General features: G+C 56.3%; 3 protein-coding genes across 9 annotated transcripts in view; 2 read left to right on the top strand and 1 right to left on the bottom strand.

The window, feature by feature from the left end:
- The window catches only part of ARHGEF17 (Rho guanine nucleotide exchange factor 17), a 41,206-nt gene extending 38,961 nt beyond the window's left edge, over positions 1-2,245 (top strand). Inside the window, exons 20-21 of the mRNA XM_061351361.1 lie at positions 75-317; positions 1,938-2,245. Of these exons, the coding sequence (XP_061207345.1) occupies positions 75-317; positions 1,938-2,128 (434 nt within the window). The 3' untranslated portion in view covers positions 2,129-2,245. The remainder of the gene's footprint in view (positions 1-74; positions 318-1,937) is intronic.
- A 4,807-nt stretch (positions 2,246-7,052) lies between these two features.
- RELT (RELT TNF receptor) lies at positions 7,053-15,472 on the top strand. 2 transcript variants are annotated; one of them, XM_061351421.1, is made up of 10 exons: positions 7,077-7,224; positions 8,578-8,667; positions 8,743-8,903; positions 8,979-9,064; positions 9,215-9,451; positions 10,495-10,575; positions 10,661-10,736; positions 10,814-10,999; positions 11,079-11,193; positions 13,011-15,472. In XM_061351421.1, exons 1-10 carry the CDS (start codon positions 7,138-7,140, stop codon positions 13,047-13,049), a joined length of 1,158 nt encoding a protein of 385 aa, XP_061207405.1. In that variant the 5' UTR covers positions 7,077-7,137; the 3' UTR covers positions 13,050-15,472. The 2 variants fall into 2 exon arrangements, with proteins under 2 accessions (XP_061207406.1, XP_061207405.1); XM_061351422.1 differs by lacking the exons at positions 8,743-8,903; positions 8,979-9,064 and having other exon boundaries at positions 7,053-7,224.
- A 4,041-nt stretch (positions 15,473-19,513) lies between these two features.
- FAM168A (family with sequence similarity 168 member A) overlaps positions 19,514-22,288 on the bottom strand; it is a 174,643-nt gene continuing 171,868 nt past the window's right edge. For all 6 annotated transcript variants that reach the window (XM_061351428.1, XM_061351431.1, XM_061351430.1 and 3 more), the window contains 2 exons: positions 21,578-21,708; positions 19,514-19,676 (listed from right to left, as the gene is read on the bottom strand). In XM_061351428.1, the coding sequence (XP_061207412.1) occupies positions 21,596-21,708 (113 nt within the window). In that variant the 3' untranslated portion in view covers positions 19,514-19,676; positions 21,578-21,595. The remainder of the gene's footprint in view (positions 19,677-21,577; positions 21,709-22,288) is intronic.

The following is a 22,288-nucleotide window of genomic DNA, read 5'->3' as shown; positions in this document are numbered from 1 at the left end:
GGGATGGGATGCTGGGATGCTGGGATGCTGGGATGCAGGTCAGGGTGGGATGCTGACGGCCGGGTGCTCCGCAGGCTCGGATGCCATCATCCGGCAGCACAAGGCCGCCTGCCTGCGGATCACGGCTCTGCTGGCGTGCAAGGATTTGCTATGGATCGGGACCAGCGCCGGCGTGGTGCTGACCCTGTCCGTGTCGGCCAAGGCAGCTCCGGCGCTGGTGGGGCTGGCCCAGGGCCACACCGGCCACGTCCGCTTCCTCACCGCCATCGAGCTGCCCGATGGCTTCGATGTCCTCTTCCCGTTGCCAAGGGAGACCGGTAGGTGGGATAATGGGGGGGGATGGACACGGGACAATCCTGACCCAGTCCAAGGCAATGGAATGCTGATGGATAACCCTGGAATGTGGCCACCAGAGTGCCCGCTCCGTCCTTGTGTTAGAGTCCAAGGAGGAAAATGGGAAGGGAGGGAATTGGGTGTTCAGCTGCTCCTCCAGGGTTTGGGGATGGCTTGAGTGACCCCAGGTTTCCCTGGGAGACCCTGATTCTTATGGGGGAAAGCCACCAGAGTGTCACCATCTCTGAGGGGTGGGATGGGGAGATGGAGGCAATGAAGGGGGAATGAGGTGATTCGGGTGGGAATGGTTAATGTGGGTGGGAGGGGATAATTTGGGGATGGGAGGAGATTTTGGGGGACCAAGGGATGGCACCTGGGAAAGTGGTGGTGACATTCAGAGGATGCTGGTGGGAGGATGCTGGGAAGATGATGCTGGGATGGTGCTGGTGGGATGCTGGTAGCATGATGCCAGTGGGAGGATGCTGGGATGTTGCTAGTGGGATGCTAGTGGTGGGATGCTAGTGGTGGAATGATGCTGCGGAGGCTGATGTTAGGATAGTGATGGTGGAACGATGCTGGTGGGGTGGTGCTGGTGGGAGGATGCTGGGCTGCTGCTGGTGGGATGCTAATGGTGGGATGATGCTGGGATGATGCTAGGAGGCTGATGCTAGGATAGTGCTGGTGGGATGCTGGTGAGGCAGTGCTGGTGGGATGATACTGGTGGGAGGATGCTGGGATCATGCTGCTGGAATGATGTTGCTGGGATGATTCTGGGATGGTGTTGGTGGGATGGTGGTGGGATGGTGCTGGTAGGAGGATGGTGGTGGGCTGCTGGTGGGATGGTGCTGGTAGAATGATGCTGGTGGGGTACTGGTGGGATGGCGCTGGTAGGAGGATGGTGGGATGATGCTGGTGTGATGATGCTGGTAGAATGATGCTGGTGGGATACTGGTGGGATGGTGCTGGTAGGAGGATGGTGGGATGGTGCTGGTGGGATGATGCAGGTAGGAGGCTGCTGGTGGGATGCTGGTGGGATGGTGCTGGTAGAATGATGCTGGTGGGATACTGGTGGGATGGCACTGGTATGAGGATGGTGGGATGATGCTGGTGGGATGATGCTGGTGGGATGCTGCTGGTAGGAGGCTGCTGGTGGGATGCTGGTGGGATGGTGCTGGTAGAATGATGCTGGTGGGATACTGGTGGGATACTGGTGGGATGGTGCTGGTAGGAGGATGGTGGGATGATGCTGGTGGGATACTGGTGGGATGGCGCTGGTAGGAGGATGGTGGGATGATGCTGGTGGGATACTGGTGGGATGGCGCTGGTAGGAGGATGGTGTGATGATGCTGGTGGGATACTGGTGGGATGGTGCTGGTAGAATGATGCTGGTGGGATACTGGTGGGATGGTGCTGGTAGGAGGATGGTGGGATGATGCTGGTGGGATACTGGTGGGATGGCGCTGATAGGAGGATGCTGGGATGACGCTGGTGGGGCAGTGCCAGTGGGATGGTACTAACGGGATGCTGCTGCTGCGATGCTGCTGGGAACATGGACACCGCGAGGGCCCATCCATCAGCACCCATCGGTGCTCTCCACACGGCAGGGGCCGAGAAGCCAGGCGAGGCAGAGAAACGAGACCCATCCCGTCCCCGTGCCCCTGCCCTGGCTCTCTCCAAGCCCAAGATGCTGGTGATCAGTGGCGGGGACGGGTACGAGGATTTCCGCCTGACCAGCAGCAGCGAGACGGTGGGAAGGGACGACAGCACCAACCACCTCCTCCTCTGGAGAGCATGAACAGCCACAGCCCCCCAGGGCCGGCCCGGCGAGGAAGGGGGGTGCTGCCCCCCCTTTATGCAGAGGATGGGGGTCCTGACCCCCCCTCCCCGCCACCCCCAGCCCCAGCGCCTCTCATCTCCAACCCGGCTGCTCTCCGTGTGCTCGGGGTTGGGGGGGATGAGCCCCGGTCCCCCCCTATTGTCCCGTGTGTGTCCCCCCCCTCCGGCCACCACACGGGACTGGGGAGGGGCTGTGGGACACGAAGCAATGTGGGGGTGTGGAGAAGATGGGGAGGGGGATGAGATGAGCCCACTTGGGAAGGCGTCAAGGAGCATCCCTGGGGACCGGCCGGAGGATGCTGTGTACAGCCAGGAGCCTGCCTTGCTCTCCGGTTGTGTGTGTGCCTGCTTTGGGGAGTTAGGGGGAGCAGGGGGGGTCACAACCCTGTCACATCCCCCCCTCACCCTTCCCCTTTTCCCCTGGGACCCCCGGCCATGCCATGGGACCATCCCAGGGTCAATCTGCCCGTGGTGTCCCCCCTCGGCCCGGGCCTCTCGCTAACCCGCTCGCTCCATCGCAGCACCCAGATAGCTCTGTTTGTCTGTCTGTTTGTTTTAAATATATATATATTATATATAGAAACATCCTCGTTTATTGGGGGGGGCATTGGGGGGGTCAGGAGCATCATCACAGTGCTGCTGCTCCCTCTGTTTTGGAGATGGGGGGGGTAAAACCTTGCTGGTGCCCTGAGGTAGAGCTGGACCGCACTGGTGGAGCTGGACCGTGCAGGGAGGGGAGGACTGATGGAGAGGGGGAATTGAGGGGTCCCCCATTCCAAGCTCTGTGATGCCCATCACAGCTTTGGAGCGGGATGAAGGCACCAATGGTGCTCGAAGCATCTTGTGGATGAGGACAAGGATCTTCGCATCCCTGTGCCAGGAGCCAGGATGCTCTCCTGCACCCCTAAATCATGGTGATAGAAGTTGGGGCGCTAAAAATGACTTTTTTTGGACAAAATTCACCCCATTTGCCCTTTTTTCCTCCCATTTTCCTGCTTTCACCCCAGGGTCCAGGTGAGGCCCAGCCCTCTTGTCCTCATGGGAGAAGTGATAACGGCGGTGGCAGGGATGAATCGGGGTGACCCCATCCCCATGAAGCCCTGCGTGAGTGACAGGGATGCTGCTGCCCCATGCCCATCCCTCCATCCAGGATGGAGTTAACACTGGGATGGTGAGGACATTTTGGGAAGGAGGGAGCAGGAATTTGGTCACCTGGGGGCTGTTTCGTCATTAAAGGTCACCTGTGCCAGAATGAAGGCTCGTCCTTTTCCTTGCGGGGGGGGTCATTCCCTCCTGGATAACCCCCTCCCGCACTGGGATGCATCCCAGTCCCTTGCAGTGCCCTGGGAATGATGGAAGGACAAACAGCCAGGACAGGGGTCACTGGGAGCCCTGGTGTCCCAGCGTCGAAACCTGTCCCCTGGGGAAGGGGACGAGTCCAGGTTGGGGTGCACTATAAGGCACACAGGAAAGCAGGGTGCAGCACCCATGGGTGCTCCCCTACAGTGCCCATATGGGTCAAAACCCTCTTATTTCTTTAAAACCTTCTTGTTTCACATGTAAACCCCTTGTTTTTCCCTTTTCCCCCCCAAAACCCCTCCTCCTTTAGGATGAAGCCAAACACCCCCAAATCCCCCCCCTCCATCCCCCTTCCCCCCGCTGCTCCCTCCGCGCCCGGCAGGGGGCGCTACCGGAGGCAAGGGCGGGGCTAAGTGCTGGGAGGGTGGGCGGAGCTTCGCGGCGTGACGTCATGGAAAAGGGGCGGGGCGAGCCGGAGCAGCGCGCCCGCGGGTTCATTCATAAAGAGCCGGAGGGGAGCGCGGCGGGGGCAGGTAAGGGGCAGCCCCGGGACCCCCCTTGGCGCTGTGGGGGGGCTCGTCCATAGGGGGTCACCCCCTTGAATGGGTTAAATACCCCTTGGGGGGGGGTTGGGGGTGCTGCAGCTTCGGGCTGTGTGAAGGGGGTGCTTTGAGGAGGGGGGGGGTATACCGTGACCTTATCCTTAAGGAGACACGGGGGGAGCATCGCCTGAAGTGGGATGCGGTGATTTGGAGCTCCCCCGCCCCAATCCCCGGTGCTGTCTTCCGCTGCCGCAGCGCGAATGTGGGTTAGGATAAAGGGTGGGGAAGGGGAGAAGTAGGTTAAGGGAAAACTCCGCATCCGCTGCCTGGGAAACGGGATGGGAACGGCGGCAGGGCTGGAAAATCCCAGGCAAGCCCCTGCAGCGGGCGCGATGCCGCGGTGAGGGGCTGGGGGATGCCGCTGCCACCGTTTGCCTTTAAGATGCGTTTCTGTGATGGTTTCGTTGTCCCTATGGGGCACGGGGGGATGCGATAGCGCTGAGTTAACCGGTAATTCCCCCCCTTCCTTGTCCCATGCTGCCTCCGAGAGCCGTTCCCAAAGTGTTCCCGAGCGGCGGCTCCCTTTTTAGCCCCTTTATCTGCAGGAGCCATCGGCTGAAACCCGGCTCCCCCATGGGGAGGGGAAGCCCTCGCTGGAATCCCAGTGGGCAGGTTTGGGTTACAGGCTCTATTAAAGGCGGGCTGGGAATAAAAGGCTTACGTGATCCAGTGGGAACGGGGGAATTCCAGACCCCGGTTGCCTTCCGCGGTGTGTTCGCATTGATGCGAGTGGGGTTTGGAGCTGGTGGAGGTTGGGGTGGCCCCAGGGAGCAGCCACTGGTGGGGTTATTTCTGGTTCCTTCTGGCTCTTGGCAAGTAAATTGCACTGGGTTTAGTTTCCCTATGGGAGATTCAGGGCTTCCCCACTGTGCTGAGCATCCCCCCGTGTAGGGGATGGGTTTGTGCCTGCATCCCCCATCCCCAACTGCGGTGTCTCCGAGATGCCCCCCCTCAAGCTCCATTGATGGAGCCCTCTGGTCCAGGGAGCTCCTGCATCCCCATGGCACGGTCGTGGTCATCCAAGGGATGCTCTTAATCCTTGGGTATTAAGCTTGGCCTCAAACCTTTTACTTGGGGCCAGCGCTGGTTTTGGTGGGGTTTAAACCCATTTGTCTTGAACCAGAGAGCCAGGATGGGGCTTGGAGCAAGCTGCTCCAGTGGAAGGGGTCCCTGCCCGTGGCAGGGGTTGGGAATGGAGGAGCTTTAAGGTCCCTTCCAACCCAAACCACTCTGTGGTTCTGTGATACAGGCTCTGCTGGCCCATGGCATCACTTACCCACAGCTCATGGTCCCACAGTGGGACCTGCTCATCCCCTTCCAAGGCCATCGCTGCTCCTTTCCTGGCACAGCAGCATCCCGAACATCTCAGGGTGTCCCTAAGGTGTTGCTATTGAACACCCAAATCCCCCCCCACCCCAAAGGATTAATAAGCTTGATGTTAGGCTTCACCCTTAAGCTCAGGTTTGAGTAGTGCTGGTTCACAGCATGGAGGCTTTGCCCCAGTTTCATCCTCCCTCCACAACCAACGGGCGCATCCCAAGTCCAAGGTGTCCCCATGGAATGCCATTGCACTGGGATGATGCCCAGAGGGGAGGTGGCACATGATGGGGTGATGGTGACAGTGGACTCAGCCCCCCCAGAATCACAGGGTCCTTGGTTGGCATAGGTGTTGCTGGTGCAGATAGGGCTTGGTGGCTCTTAGCTTGGGATGCAGCTCCCAGGAAGGCTCCATGCTGGGTGCTCCCTTACTGGGAGGAACTGGAGCACAGAGGATGCTCATTCTCATATGGGCACCGTAGAGGGGCACCCATGGGTGCTGCACCCTGCTTTCCTATGTGCCTTATAGTGCACCCCAACCTGGACTCGTCCCCTTCCACAGGGGACAGGTTTCGACGCTGGGACACCAGGGCTCCCAGTGACCCCTGTCGTGGCTGTTTGTCCTTCCATCATTCCCAGGGGACTGCAAGGGACTGGGATACATCCCAGTGCGGGAAGGGGTTATCCAGGAGGGAATGACCCCCCCCGCAAGGAAAAGGACGAGCCTTCATTCTGGCCCAGGTGACCTTTAATGACGAAACAGCCCCCAGGTGACCAAATTCCTGCTCCCTCCTTCCCAAAATGTCCTCACCATCCCAGTGTTAACTCCATCCTGGATGGAGGGATGGGCATGGGGCAGCAGCATCCCTGTCACTCACTCAGGGCTTCATGGGGATGGGGTCACCCCGATTCATCCCTGCCACCGCCGTTATCACTTCTCTCATGAGGACAAGAGGGCTGGGCCTCACCTGGTCCCCGGGGTGAAAGCAGGAAAATGGGAGGAAAAAAGGGCAAATGGGGTGAATTTTGTCCAAAAAAAGTCATTTTTAGCACCCCAACTTCTGTCACCACGATTTAGGGGTGCAGGAGAGCATCCTGGCTCCTGGCATCCCAACCCATGTGCTGTCATTGCCCAGCTCTGCCCCATTCACCCCCAGCACCCCCCTCCCGTGGGTCATTGGCTGCATCTCCCATGGGTGATGCCAAGCAGTGACTGGGAGCAGCGGAGGCTGTAACGAGGCTCTGGGGTGGCCACAGGACCGTGACAACCGGGGCAGTTTCCATGCGGGCGCAGAGGCTGGATCCGCCTTTGGGCTGTCATTGACTCCTGCCTTCCCTTCCCAGTGCTGTCCGCATGGGTTGATTCAGCCATTCCTTAAGGGATTACAACCCAAAGGGGGGATGAGCCTGTGGGAACCACGTTTCATTGCACTGGATTTTAATACTTCTTATTCAGTGACTTCGTTTCCATGCGCAAGAGCCACCCCCAGAGCAGGAAAACCTTCATATAAAGGGGTTCACCCTCCCCTGCTCCTTCCCTTGCTCCTTGTATAGTTCCCTTGTTGGTTCAGATGGAGTTGGGGTCTGCAAGGGAAGGAGATGATGCTGAGCATCCCATAAACCCCCTAACAAAGCTTTGTGGGGGTGGTGGAAGCCGCTGCTGCAGGGGTATCCAGGCAGATGCCTTGGAGCATCCCAGTGGAGGGGAACAGGGATCCACAAGCCGCTTCCCCACTGGGATTTCCCCTGGATGGTGACCCTGATGCTTCCCCCCGGGCAGGTCTCCCCAGTGATGAAGAGCAGTGGGATGCACTGGTGGCTTGTCACTGTCCTGGGGGTGAGTACGGCCTCATCCATCCCATCCCATCCCATCCCATCCCATCCCATCCCATCCCATCCCATCCCATCCCATCCCATCCCATCCTCCTACATCCCTCCTTCTGCCTCCTCTGATGCCAGAGCCCGGTCCAGCATCACCACCCCACAGCCACAATAGGGCAACCCAATACATTCCCCACCTGGAAGCTGGCTCAGCCCTGGGGAGATGCTGGGTTTGGGTTGAGGTTCCCCTTTTCCCCCCCACATTCTTCCTCCTCTTCTCTTCTGCTGAAGCTTCTGTTTGGGAACGTGGCTTCTTCCTCGCTGCTCCTGCTGGGACCATTGTGTTGTCCCATGTCCCTTGAGATGCTCTTGGGATGGGCCATAGAGGTACCTCAGGAGCTGGGGCTGCTCCTTGGGGTGCCTTGGCCTGAGCAAGGCTCATGGTGGGTTTTATCAGCCACAGTCAGTTTATCAGCACCACGTCACTGGGGATGGGTTTGCATCCATCATGGTCTGGGTGATGGGGTGGCATCTATCACGTTGCTGGTGATGTGCATGCATGCAATGGGATTGCATCTGTCACATCATAGAATCATAGAATGGTTAGGGTTGGAAAGGACCTTAAGCTCATCCAGTTCCAACCCCCTGCCATGGGCAGGGACACTTTGCTCTAAACCATGGCACCCAAGGCCTCCTCCAACCTGGCCTTGAACACTGCCAGGGATGGAGCATTCACAACCTCCCTGGGCACCCATTCCAGTGCCTCAGCACCCTCACAGGGAAGAACTTCTTCCTTATATCCAATCCCTTGGGACAGGTTGGGGTCACTGTGATGCGTGCAGTGCCTTGGGCTCCATCATGTCGCTGGTGATGGTTTGTGTCCATCATGTCAGTAGTGATGGGTTTGCATCCACCACGATGCACGCAATGGGTTTGTAGCCATCACATCGCGTTTGGACAAGGGTCTGTAGGGCCAGGCCAAGGGGAATGGCTTGAACCTGCCCGAGGGGAGACTGAGCTGAGCTCTTAGGCAGAAGCTCTTCCCTGTGAGGGTGCTGAGGCGCTGGCACAGGGTGCCCAGAGAAGCTGTGGCTGCCCCATCCCTGGCAGTGCTCAAGGCCAGGTTGGACACAGGGGCTTGGAGCAAGCTGCTCCAGTGGAAGGGGTCCCTGCCCATTGCAGGGGTTGGGGTTGGATGAGCTTTAAGGTCCCTTCATCCCAACCCAGGCTGGGATTCCATGATAATCCCCCTGCTCCATGCCCATCACTTGTGACGGGTTCACCTCTGCATCCCCACCAGCACAGCCCGGGCAGCAGCAGGATTCTCACCGCACCCGGTGCTGAGCCCTTCTCTTTGCTTCTCCTGCAGGTGCTGAGCAGCCCTGGTGCAGGGGCCGGGAGCTGCGGTCCCCAGGAGCAGGGGACACCGGGATGCGCCCCCGGAGAGGAGCCCATTGGGGTAAGCCACGGTGCATGCACCCGGGGGGAAGGTGCTGGCTCCGTCCATCGCTCACCTCCCTCTCCCTGCGTGCAGGAATGTGGCTCAGGGGGGCTGTGCCGAGCTTGCCCCCCCGGCACCTTCTCACGGGGGGACACATCCTGCTCCGCTCACACCCGCTGCCGCGATGGGAACAGGATCCTGGTGGCTCCGGGCACCGCGGGCACCGACAGCCGATGCGGATCCTGCCTGCCGGGGTGAGCCCTGCTGCGGCCCCACAGCCCCGGTGCCGCTCGTGGGCCACGTCCTGACCCTCCCGTCCCACCCCGCAGGTTTTACAGCCCTGAAGGGGAGAAGGAGCCCCGGGGTCGGTGCCTGCCCTGCGCCAGCGCTCCCCGCAGCACCCCGGGGTGCCGAGGTGGGTGCTGATGGAGCAGGGATGCTGGGATGTGCCCGCTCCTCACATGAGTGGTTTCTGCCTCCCTAAGGGCAGCAGAGCTCTTGGGAAAACGGGATTTGATCCCAATAAACTCCTCCCTGAGGCTGATCCGGTGCTTTCCATCCCCAGGCCGGCGGCGAGGCCGCAGCCCGGAAGCACTGGAGCAGCCAGTGGGGACCAATGGGACATGGGTGGCTCTGATGGGTGAGGAAGAGGAGGAGGAGGCAGCAGCAGCACAAGCGGCTGTGCTGACCATCGTCCCGGTCTTCTGTGCCATGGGGCTGCTGGGCATCCTGGTCTGCAACCTGCTCAAGAGGAAGGGTTACTACTGCACCACCAGCAAGGAGCCCCAGCCTGGAGCCACCGGTGAGCCCTGGATGTGCCACATCCATCATCCCGCATCCATCATCCCACACCCATCATCCCGCACCCATCATCCCGCATCCCTCATCCCACATCCATCATCCCACATCCATCATCCCACATCCCGCATCCCTCTCCATCATCCCGCATGCATCATCCCACATCCATCATCCCGCATCCCTCATCCCGGATCCATCATCCTGCATCCATCATCCTGCATCCATCATCCCGCATCCATCATCCCGCATCCACCATCTCACATCCATCATCCCGCATCCATCATCCCGCATCCATCATCCCGCATCCATCATCCCGCATCCATCATCTCGCATCCATCATCCCGCATCCATCATCCCGCATCCATCATCCCGCATCCATCATCCCTCATCCATCATCCCGCATCCATCATCCCGCATCCATCATCCCGCATCCATCATCCCGCATCCATCATCCCTCTCCATCATCCCGCATCCATCATCTCGCATCCATCATCCCGCATCCATCATCCCGCATCCCTCATCCCGCATCCATCATCCCGCATCCATCATCCCGCATCCATCATCTCGCATCCATCATCCCGCATCCATCATCCCGCATCCCTCATCCCGCATCCCTCATCCCACATCCATCATCCCGCATCCATCATCCCACATCCCTCATCCGTCATCCTGGATCCGTCATCCCACATCCATCATCCCGCATCCCGCATCCATCATCTCGGATCTGTCATCCCAGATCCATCATCCCGCATCCATCATCTCGCATCCCTCATCCTGCATCCCTCATCCCGCATCCCTCATCCCGCATCCCTCATCCCGCATCCATCATCCCGCATCCCTCATCCCGCATCCATCATCCCGTATCCCTCTCCCTCATCCCGCATCCATCATCTCGCATCCATCATCCCGCATCCATCATCCCGCATCCATCTCCTCTCATCCAACCCATCCCCATGGCTTCTGGTCCTCACTGACCCAGGGCATCCTATTCATCCATGGCGGGGTTTATCCCCCAACCACTGAACCCCCCTTTACTTCCACCTCCAGGTCCCAGCTCCATTTACCAGCTGGAGGATGCCAATGAGGACACCATCGGGGTGCTGGTGCGGTTGATCACTGAGAAGAAAGGTCGGGGGGGGGGGGGGGAGCCCCTGGGTAGGGGGTGACATGGGCTGGACCCCCCCATGACCCCCTTTTGGTGTCCCCCCCACAGAAAACGCAGCAGCGCTGGAGGAGCTGCTGAAGGAGCATCACAGCCAACAGCCACAGGGCTGCACCCCCCCAGATAAGTAAGGACCCCCCCCAAGGCTGCACCCACGGTAGGAGCAACCCCCCCCCATTGACTCCATCTCCCCCTCCTCCCCAGGCTGCACCTCCTGCCTCAGTTTCCCCCCTCCTGCCAGCACCAGCAGCACCTCCACACAGTGCAGGGCCCAGCCCCGTGCGCCCGCTGCAGCCAGAAGTGGCCGGAGGTGCTGCCACTGCCCAGGGCCACCAAGGGCCCCAAACCGGGGGCTCGGCCCGCTGAGGTCACCATCCTCTCTGTGGGCAGGTGAGTGGGGACCCCCCCTCCGTGTCCCCCTCTCTGCAGGGTGGGGAGAAGCTGATGCGATGCCCCCCCCCCCCAACAGGTTCCGGGTGTCCCGCATCCCGGAGGTGAGGAGCAATGCTGGGGGTGAGCCCCACCATGGAGCCCTGCCCACCGGGAGTGGGATGTGGGTGAGGAGCACTGATGGCCCCCCCAAGGTAAGGGGAGGGGGGGTGATGGGAGGCTGGGGGGAGCCTCTGGGGGTCCATCATGGGGGAAGATGGGGCTGCAGGAAGCTGGAGGGGAGAGCGTGAACTCTGGAGCCTACTGAGTGCATCTGGTGATGGCCAGGATGGAGCAGGCCAAGGCCCCTGAGCCTATGCATGAGCACATGCATAAATGCACATGCAAACCCACATGCACTGATGTACATACACACGCATGTATGCGGTCACACACACATGTATGCAGTCACACACATGTATGCGGTTATACACGCATGTATGCAATCACACACACATGTATGCAGTCATACACACATGTACGCAGTTGCGTATGCATGTATGCAGTCGCACACACACGTATGCAGTCACACACACACGTATGCAGTCACACACACACATATGCAGTCACACACACATGCAGTCGCACACATGTATGTGGTCATATACACATGTATGCAGTCACACACACACGTATGCAGTCATACACATGTATGGGGTCACATACACATGTATGCAGTCGCGCATACACGTATGCAGTCGCACACACGTATGCGGTCACATACACATGTATGCGGTCATACACACATGTATGCAGTCACACATGTATGCAGTCGCACACACACGTATGCAGTCACACACACATGTATGCGGTCACACACACATGTATGCAGTCGCACACACATGTATGCGGTCACACACACATGTATGCGGTCACACACACATGTATGCAGTCACACACATGTATGCAGTCACACACACGTATGCGGTCACATACACATGTATGCGGTCATACATGTATGCAGTTGCGCACGCATGTATGCGGTCATACACACATGTATGAAGTCACACATGTATGCAGTCGCACACACACGTATGCAGTCACACACACGTATGCAGTCATATACACATGTATGCAGTCACACACACGTATGCAGTCACACACATGTATGGGGTCACATACACATGTATGCAGTCGCACATACACGTATGCAGTTGCACACACGTATGTGGTCACATACACATGTATGCGGTCATACACACATGTACGCAGTTGCGCACACATGTATGTAGTCACCCACACGTGTATGCAGTCGCACACACATGTATGCAGTCACACACATGTATGCAGTCGCACATACACGTATGCAGTCACACACGTATGCGGTCACACACACATGTATGCAGTCACACACATGTATGTAGTTGCACACACATGTATGCGGTCACACACACACATATGCAGTCGCACATACATGCAGTCACACACACATGTATGCAGTCACACACACGTATGCAGTCACACACATGCAAACCAACCCTTGCACATGGAGCTTTGTGCGTGTGCACACACAGAGACGGGCACCATTCACACACCACTGCACACGCACACGTATGCATGGGCAAACATGCACATGGAAACCCCTTATGCACGCACACACATGTGCACACGTTCAGTCACACATGCAGACACACATGTGCATGTGGAGCTCTATAAGAGCATCCTGGACACCGTGTCCCCTCCAGCTCCTGTCACCCCAGGTTCCCCCCCCACATATTTGGGGTCACCTTGACCCTGCTGAGCCCATGGCCAAGTCCTGCAGGGCCTCAGCATCCTTATGGGGGGGCACCGGTGATGTGGGGAGAACCTGGGTGGCTGCTTTAGGAGGTGTCCCCTCCAACAGGGATGTCCCTGGGTAGCAACAGGCCCCATGGATACTGGTCTAGGGAGTGACACAGGTGGCCCCGGGCACTGGGGTGGTGCAGAGGGCCCAATCCAGCCTCATTCATGGTCCATCCCTTGTCCTTCACAGCTGGCAGCAGGCCTGGGGGCTGCCTCGGGGGGACGGTGACACCCACAGAGACCCCATGGAGGGGGCAGAGGATGCTGGGCGCCGTGTGAAGACCAGTCCTGTGTGGAGCCGTGAAGTGCTGGAGGCGGCAGCTTGGCTTCTCCTCCTGCCACCAAGGTGTCCATCAGGAGCATGGCAAATCCATCGTCGGGCCCAGCTGGTGAGAAGGATTCCCTGTCCCCAAGGACTGGTGGTGGCCATGGCATGGTGGGCTGGTGGAGAGCATCTCCTGGAGCTGCAGCACCAGTGGTGATGGTCACATCGTGGTCCCCTGATGGAGAGCATCTCCTGGAGCTGCAGCACTGGTGGTGGTGGCCATATCGTGGTCCTCTGATGGAGAGCATCTCCTGGAGCTGCAGCACCGGTGGTGATGGTCATATCGTGGTCCTCTGATGGAGAGCATCTCCTGGAGCTGCAGCACCAGTGGTGGTGGTCATATTGTGGTCCTCTGATGGAGAGCATCTCCTGGAGCTGCAGCACTGGTGGTGGTGGCCACATCGTGGTCCCCTGATGGAGAGCATCTCCTGGAGCTGCAGCACCAGTGGTGATGGTCATATTGTGGTCCCCTGATGGAGAGCATCTCCTGGAGCTGCAGCACCAGTGGTGATGGTCATATTGTGGTCCCCTGATGGAGAGCATCTCCTGGAGCTGCAGCACTGGTGGTGGTGGCCACATCGTGGTCCCCTGATGGAGAGCATCTCTGGGAGCCATGATGCTGGTGATGGTGGCCACATCGTGGTGCCCTGATGGACAGCATCTCCTGGAGCTGCAGCACTGCTGATGGTGGACTGATGGAGAGCATCTCTGGGAGCCATGATGCTGGTGATGGTGGCCACATCATGGTGCCCTGATGGATAACACCTCTGGAAAGCCATGATGCCAGAGCACAGCTCCATTGGAGACAGACACCATGCAGTGGAGGATGTCATGCAGCTGGGATGCCATTTCACAGTCACCTTCTTGCTCTGTTGAACTGAAGCCTCTCCAGGCACATCATGAGCTCTTGACTTCCCTCCATCACGAGGTACCAGCACTGCACTGGTACTGCACACTGCAGTTTAATGACAGCCTGTGGATCACAGAACAGCTCTCACCTTACAACAACCCACCCAGAGCATGGGTTGAGCTGGCCAAAGCTGGTCTCCTGCATGGACATCTCTATCCAAGGCCTCAATCAGCCCAGGAGATCCACTCTGCTCACCACGAAGCTCACACACTCCTCCTATAGGATCACACTGACCTCCTCAATGGCCACGTTGGGCTCAGCGGAACAACCCACCCAAGGTTGAGTTGGTGCCCACCAAGCTCCACATCCAGCCTAGAAATGGGTTTATGGCTGCTCCCATTCACTTCTCCATCCCCTCAGCACCAAAAAAACCAACCACAGCCCCCCTCTTGGGCTCTTTTATTTATTTTTTCTCTCTTTTTTGTTTTTGGAAACATGTTCATAGGTCTCCAATGGTCTACATCTTACAGGAAATATGGGACAGTTACAAACTCGGGGATGGGGGGGGAGACCACGACCTGATCTTCAGAACCAAAACCAGAACAAACCCCAAAACCAGGGAACTAAACCCAAATGGACACTTTCAGATGGACAAACCGAGGCTGGGGAGGGGGACGGGGGCTCTCCAGGGCATCACTTCAAGGCCATGTTCCCTCCACACCTTTGAGACTTGGAAGACATGGTTACTCCTGGGTTTCGTCTTGATTTCTCTTACTTTTTGGTATTTATGTATTTATTTTTTTGCTAAAGAGGTCAAATACTATTTAAAAATGAGTTGATTTGGGGGGAAAAATGGGATTAAAAACCTTATTCCATAGAAAGAAGGGTAAAACCCAACGTGGGTTTGCTCAGTGCTATGGGAACGGGAGGGTTTGGGTGCTATCCTGCACCCCACTGGCTCAGTTCTGCTTCCTTCCCATGCTTCCCGACCTCTCTGATCCCAAACCTCCTTCACCCTGGGAAACCCCAGCTCCATCCCTTGCAGGGAGCTGCAGCGATGCTGCAGGTGGCTGTATTGCATCAATAGGCTTTTCCCTACAAACAGCACAACTGAGCGTTTCCAACTGGGAATTGCTGCTGTTGAAGCATGGATTTTGCTACTCCTGCTTTGCCAACATCCCTGTACCAGGCTGTTTTGCCTGGTTACAGGTAAATCCCGAAGTGCCACGGTGCAACATGCTGGGAAAACACCTTTTCCAAGCTCTCTTCCCTCTCAGGCTCCCAGCAGGCTTTGTTTTCCTTATTTCCCTATGGGAATGCTAGTGCATGGCAGAGAAACCATCTGGAGCTCCATCCTACTGGCAGCCCAATGGGCTCAGGACAAAGTGAAAGGAAGATGGGCAGAGGGTCACTGTGTTTTGGGAGTGATGGATGGAGGGCCTGGAAATACTGACAATTAATAAAAACTAACCCAAAAGCCCTGGATTTATGGATATCCAGCAGCTCTTATTGCTATTGTCGGCTGGTTGGGTTTCCCTATGGAAAATTCTCCTTCAAATGTGGGTTTCCTCAAAACATCCTCAAATGTGTATCCCTCTAAGAAAGCCAACCCCTATTTCACACCCTCTGGCCAAGGGACCACATCATCCCATATCCCTGCATCCACTGGGATGGAGGAGGGGAGGGAGAGGATGGCAAACAGAGAGGGCTTCGGGAAGGGATGCTGGTGGATGGGGAGAAAACGGATACCCTAAACCATCCATCCTTCAAACCAAGCCCTTCAATAACACTTCATGGTAAGTACAACTGCAAAAGCTGACCTGGGTTATTGTTATTCATTAAATACAAGAGCAAATGGTCACCTGGAGGGTTCAACCCCTTGGAGGGGTGATGGATACAGAAGCTCACTCTGGTTGGGGGTCACCACCACTCTCCATTTGCCTTTTTGCCTCCCCACATCTTGGGTTACAGCTCGTGTTTTCAAGCAGAGATAATGACAGGGATGGGTTCATGGTTGTAACAGTGGTTTCAGAGTGCTTTTCCTTCCTCTGTAGTGGCAATATCAATCTCTGAGATACTTGAGAGGTTCCTAAGGATGGTTTAGCCCCTCCTGCTCCTCCTTGCTAATGCCCAGTGTGATCCTCCACCACAGGAAACCCTTTTGCTTAACTAACATCAGCAAAGCTTTGACGTAGTGAAGTATCTGAGAAGCTGGTGGCCACCATCAGTGCTGCAACCTCCCCAGGACCTTCACTTAAGCCATGACTTGGCCAAGGAAAGGGCTTGGGATCATGGGCTTTCCTCTCATCATTCCGTCTACCCCAAACCCCATACCCCTCCATGGGGAAGGGGACAGGGCTGCAGGTCACTGCTGGCATGAGCTGAGAGGCATCAAGCCCTACATCCCCATTCAGCAGCAGGGAGCATCTCACCACCATCATGGACCCATGAAGACACCTTGGGAAGGAGCTGCCCAATCCTGGAGCCATGCACTGGCCCTGGAGCCATGCAGTGTCCAAGCCTAAACCCCACCACCAGTTTCCAAACGTGCTCACTAGAGCCTCTCACCTGACAGCAGTGAATGCTTCACCTCTCCACACCCTGCTTGAGTGAATGGGCATTTCTGCCTGGGCATAACAGGATGAGGAGCATCAGATCTGCTGCTGGTCCAAGGGAAGGAGTTAAACCTAAACCACCCCTGTCACATCTCAGTAGGGGTAACACTGGGTGATCCTCCTGGAGCTTTCTACCCTACCTTTAGTGTTCTCTTTCCTTTCACCAGCAACCCTGGCAGCTCCTTCCTGGCCATGGACCCAAGTATTGGCATCCATTCCTAAAGCAGCTGAGGGTGAAGGGTGCCTAGGTCTGCTGGGCAGGACCTCCTCTGTAGGACCTAGGCTGTGATAACACTGAACCCTGCAAGTCACAGTGCCATTACTCTGGCTGGAGCTTACCCTACCCTATGTGTTTCCATGCTGACAGACAGCTCCTAACACATAGCACAAAGTCAACATGAGAGGAAAGAAGGGTATTGAGAGGTCTTCAAGTCCTGTGATCTACTGGGTGGTTTCCCACCCAGGTTTAACTGCTACAAACAGTGGAAGGGTGATGCAGTAACATTGGTTCCAAATGTCCTGGTGCTCTTCATGTGCTAATCCTTGGCTTGGCCAAAGTGAACCCTCAGGTTTTGGGGGGGGGTTTCCTTCTCTTTTCCATTTATACAAACCCAAAGTGCAATCCCAAGTACCACACAGGAGAAATCCACCTTCCCACCCCACACTGCTGTTCAGTCTTCCCCCACTCTGCTCCCCTCAACGTTGGGAAGGTCAACCAGAGCTTTGCTAGATCTCCTTTAAAACCCCCATGACCAACTAAATGACCCCCATACAGAAGTGCTGCTTCCACCACCCAACCTGACAAACCACCCAGGACCAAGAAGTCCTCTTGGGTCCCTAAGTTTGTTTCTCCTCATTTGGACCATGCTCATAGGAAGGAGCTCCATAACTGCTCCCAGTGGCAGCAGAAGCCAAGCTGGAGACACAACCAAGAGCAAGGTCTCCCCCTGGGACCAACAACTGCTCACGTTGCTCTTCTGAAAGCCCCTCCAGTCTGATGTCTACACCACTGTATCCCAGTCAAGGTGACCCTCCAGTGCTGCTCTCCACTGCCCTCACCTCCATATGGAGATAGGCATATCCAAAGCAGAGCGACCAACAGACAGGGCACTGACTCAACACCATGCATGGGTCAGAAATCCATGACAGGCGATGCCAGGAGGGATTCCCACCCACATCTCCTAACCTCACTGCTTTAAAGGCTCTGGATTTGGTCCATTGTGACAACCTTGAAGCCCAAGAGATGCGAGATGCGAACACACTGCTGGTGCACGTAACTCTTTTGGCACACTTGAGGGAAAACTCAAAACCCAACAGTGGTTTTGTCTTAGGAAACACCAAACAGAAGAAAAACCTTGTTTCTACTCAGGGTTTAGTGATAAGGGCTTAAAGATAAACTGGCCTCAAGTACCGGCTGCAAAACCTCTCTCTACTGCCCTCCATACAACTTATTGCTCCACTCGGATACCCCAAGGTGGGATGTCACCGGCCACACTTGGCCTCACATCTTCATGCCCTTGGGAAAGCCAAAACCCCCTGAAATTACCCCAATGCCCACAGCCTCTGCATGCCCATTGTATCCCAGCCTGGTCCCTGTCAACTGTGGATCACCTTCCCTGCTCTCGCCTCTCCTCGGGTGCCTTCCCATGAGGAAGGTGACACGTTTATTGCTATTGCTTCCTCTTCCCCTCCGCTTCTCCCCAAAGGCCAAGCAGAGCAGCGCTCTCATCCCCCTCTCCTGCCTTTCTCTCTGGTGCCAGGATTTGTGCTTGGATGAGCATTTCTCCTGGAAGTCTCAGCTGGAACCCAAAGAATGAGGGGGGCACCTTGACTGCCACGGAGGAATCAGTTTGGTTTCAGCCCTGCCAATGACACAGGTGAAAGGTGAAGCCACCCATCTTCCCCCTTGCCCTACCTCAAAGACTCTTCTCCACCTATCAGCTCTCCTCCTTTCCCACACTGTGAGACTCTAGAGAAGCTCTTCAAACCAAGCCTTGGACCTAGAGAAGCTCTTCAGATCAACCCTTGGACCTGGAGAATCTCTTCAAACCAAACCCTGGACCTGGAGAAGCTCTTCAGACCAACCCTTGAACATCTCCTTGCTTCCTTCAACAGCCACCCAGCCCATCTCTGCCTGCAAACAGCAGCCACGCAGGGAAGGAGCTGCCTTCTCTCTCATGCAGCCCCAGGACGTGGCCGATGGGGAGCATCCCATTTACCCAAGAGGTGCAAGATGCTACCAGGGCACGTGTGTCTCTGCTGCTCTCTTCCCATCACACAAGACCCATTTGCCCAGTTGGAAAAAGCAGCCCAAAGACCTGATGGTGCCCATTCCTCATACTTCCTAAGACAAGTGTGTTACGTCGCTAATGATACTTATATTCTCTTAACTCCTACAAAAGAAGGGATGAGTTCAGAACTTCACTGCAGGTAATGCATTTATAATCTATCACAACAGCTATCTGGAAGACACCAAGTGTTTTTTTTTTGTTTTCTTGTAATATGTTATGGAAGATTAAATAATTTATATTCTTCAACTAAAAAGACCCAAACCAAAATGGGAAGAAGAAGCCTGCCTACCAGCGCTGTGCTTTTCACGTAGTACCCTGAACATCAACCACTCTTACTAGCCAAAGGAAATCTAGGCTCTTGTCAACAACAACAACAACAGAAAGGTCATGAAAAGAACCCAAAACGAACAAGAAGTGGGGGGATCTTTGCACCACTCAGCTGGGCAATGCTGGAAAAACAAAACAGTGGAATATTCTGAGCTTGCCAATGACAGGACTCCAAAGAGAACTCGACTATTGCTCAGTGTCAGTACGTGTGTTACACAATGGATGTGGGGTGGGGAGGAGGAAAGGGGAGAGGAGAAAACAATAAAATAAAAGGGAGGCAGAAGATTAGAAAAAGCAGCTTTTACAAAACCACTAAAGAATGCATAAAGTGACCCTTGCACTTTTGTTGGTTTTCTTTTGTTCTTGCAAACAGACGAGGTGCTGCAGGACAGCGGCCACAGCACCGATGTAAGACTTGTGTAGTTGCATACAATGTTTGACTCTGGATCTGGAAGAGAGCAGACATAGTGCAAACAAGGAGTTAGGAGCAAGTGGTGCAGGGTAGGAAGGTTCTAAAGAGCAGTCTGGACAGGCTGGATAATTGGGCTGTGGCAAAGTGCTGGGTCCTGCACCTGGGTCACAACAACCCCATGCAAAGCTCCAGGCTTGGGAATTGTGGCTGGAAACTGCCCATGGAACAGGACCTGGTGGATGGAGCTGAACATGAGCAGCTTGTGCCCAGGGAGCCCCCAGCATCCTGGCCTGGATCAGCACCAGTGCGGCAGCAGGGCCAGGGCAGGGATTGTGCCCCTGCACTGGGCACTGGGGAGGCCACACCTCGGATCCTGTGCTCAGCTCTGGGCCCCTCACTGCAAGAGAGACATTGAGGGGCTGGAGCGGGGCCAGAGAAGGGAATGGAGCTGGTGCAGGGCCTGGAGCCCAAGTGTGATGGGGAAGGGCTGAGGGACCTGGGGGGTTCAGATGGAGAAGAGAAGGCTCAGGGGGGACCTGATGGCTGCCTCCAAGTGCCTGAGAGGAGGATGGAGCCAGGAGGGGCTGGGCTCTGCTCCCAAGGAACAAGGGATGGGAGAAGAGGAACCGGCCTCAAGCTGCACCAGGGCAGGTTTAGATGGAGCTGAGGACCAATTCCTGCCCCAGAGGGTGCTCAGGCATTGGAACAGGCTGCCCAGGGCAGGGCTGCAGGCACCGGCCCTGCAAGGGTTCACACCCCATGGAGACGAGGCCTCAGTGCCATGGGGCAGTGGTGGCCTTGGCAGGGCTGGGAATGGTTGGACTGGATGAGCTTAAAGGGCTTTTCCAACCTGGTTGACTCTGTGATTCTATGATCAGAGCTGTTCTCCTCTCCTCTGCACCCCTATAGCAGCACCTATAGCTGATGTACATGGGATTTAACCACCCCTCGTGCCACTGTGAGCACAATTTCTTGGGCAGGGAGCTGAGGAAGCAGCAGCTCGGTGGTGGTATCTATTGCAGAGGATTAAAAATGTGCAGATGAGATCCTCTCTGCTAATTGCACAACGATTTGTCATGGGAAGGATTAGCTCAGTGTAATGTATGCAGCAAGGAGAGATTTCAGATAGCCCCCAGGGCTGGTTGATCCCTGCTGCCTCCCCGTGCAGCATCATGTGTTCCCATCAGCTGCGTTCCCTGTTAATTGGGCATGAAGGACCAAGAGCTCCATCAACACAGGAGGGTGTTTAAATGAGCAGCTGGGACTTGGGGGATCCTGAGCATGAGAGGAACCTGCAGCTGGTTGCAGGCAGCTGCACACAAGGCCCATGATAACAAACAGGATGTTTTAGAAGGCTCCTGAAGGGGAGACCTGAGAGCAGCTCCAGTGCCTAAAGGGGCTGCAGGGAACCTGGAGAGGGGCTTGGGACAAGGGCCTGTAGGGCCAGGCCAAGGGGAATGGCTTGAACCTGCCCGAGGGGAGACTGAGCTGAGCTCTTAGGCAGAAGCTCTTCCCTGTGAGGGTGCTGAGGCGCTGGCACAGGGTGCCCAGAGAAGCTGTGGCTGCCCCATCCCTGGCAGTGCTCAAGGCCAGGTTGGACACAGGGGCTTGGAGCAAGCTGCTCCAGTGGAAGGGGTCCCTGCCCGTGGCAGGAGTTGGGACTGGATGAGCTTTAAGGTCCCTTTAACCCAGACTACTCTGGGATTCTATGTAAGGTCAAGGTACACTATGCTTTGCTAAAACCTTCTGTAGCCCCATGACAGAGCACCATGCAGACATCCCTACTAGGGAGCAGTGCTAAAAGGCTCTTCTGGAGACAAAAGCATCACCTTGAGAAAGGGATTCAGCAGCTTTGCAGGAAGCAGAGCAGCAATAGCAGTGCTTGGTGGTTAACTAATCAACAAGAGCAGAGCAAGGCCTGCCAAGGCAGCACTTACATGAATTGGCCAGTGGGTTTACCAGTGTGGAGGTACGTAGCTGTAGGTGGGGGTTCCTTGAGCCCTGTACGTTGGCACGGAAACTGGATGTGCTCCAATGGCAGTGTGTTGTGGGGTGGTCAACAAGGTTCCTGCAACGGCACGGAGAAACAGGGAGGAGAAGAGCTCTGTTAGGAGAGGTTAGACAAGATTAGGACCAATTCCTGCCCCAGAGTGCTCAGGCATTGGAACAGGCTGCCCAGGGCAGGGCTGCAGGCACCGGCCCTGGGTTCACACACCATGGAGATGAGGCCTCAGTGCCATGGGGCAGTGGTGGCCTTGGCAGTGCTGGGAATGGTTGGACTGGGTGAGCTTAAAGGGCTTTTCCAACCTGGTTGATTCTGATTCTAAGGGGCAGGCACAGCTTTAGCTGCTTTTTTCCCCCCTTCTTCAATTCTCCCACATATTATTGGCCTGTGAGACCTGAATCAAAGGTGTTTGAGTCGTGTGGTTGGTACCAGCCAACACCACGAACAGAATAAACCCACCTGAAGCTCCAGCATATTTTCCGTGCTGTTTTTGGCCTCAACTCATCTTTTTCTAATTTCCCTTGTCCCTGAAGACTAGAAGTAGCCAGAAATCTGCTGGTATCTTCCACCTGCTAAAGGCACTGGGCTCAGCTGCAACAGCAAATCACTGCAGTGATCTCAAACATCTAAGGACCAAACTGCA

This window comes from Neopsephotus bourkii, unplaced genomic scaffold, assembly GCF_033783945.1.
Source record: "Neopsephotus bourkii isolate Nb327-2 ecotype Australia unplaced genomic scaffold, CSIRO-AGI_Nbou_v1 NB_580, whole genome shotgun sequence".
In the NCBI taxonomy this organism is placed as follows: domain Eukaryota; kingdom Metazoa; phylum Chordata; class Aves; order Psittaciformes; family Psittacidae; genus Neopsephotus; species Neopsephotus bourkii.
Note: the sequence above shows the minus strand (reverse complement) of the source record. Positions and strands in the feature narration are given on the sequence as shown.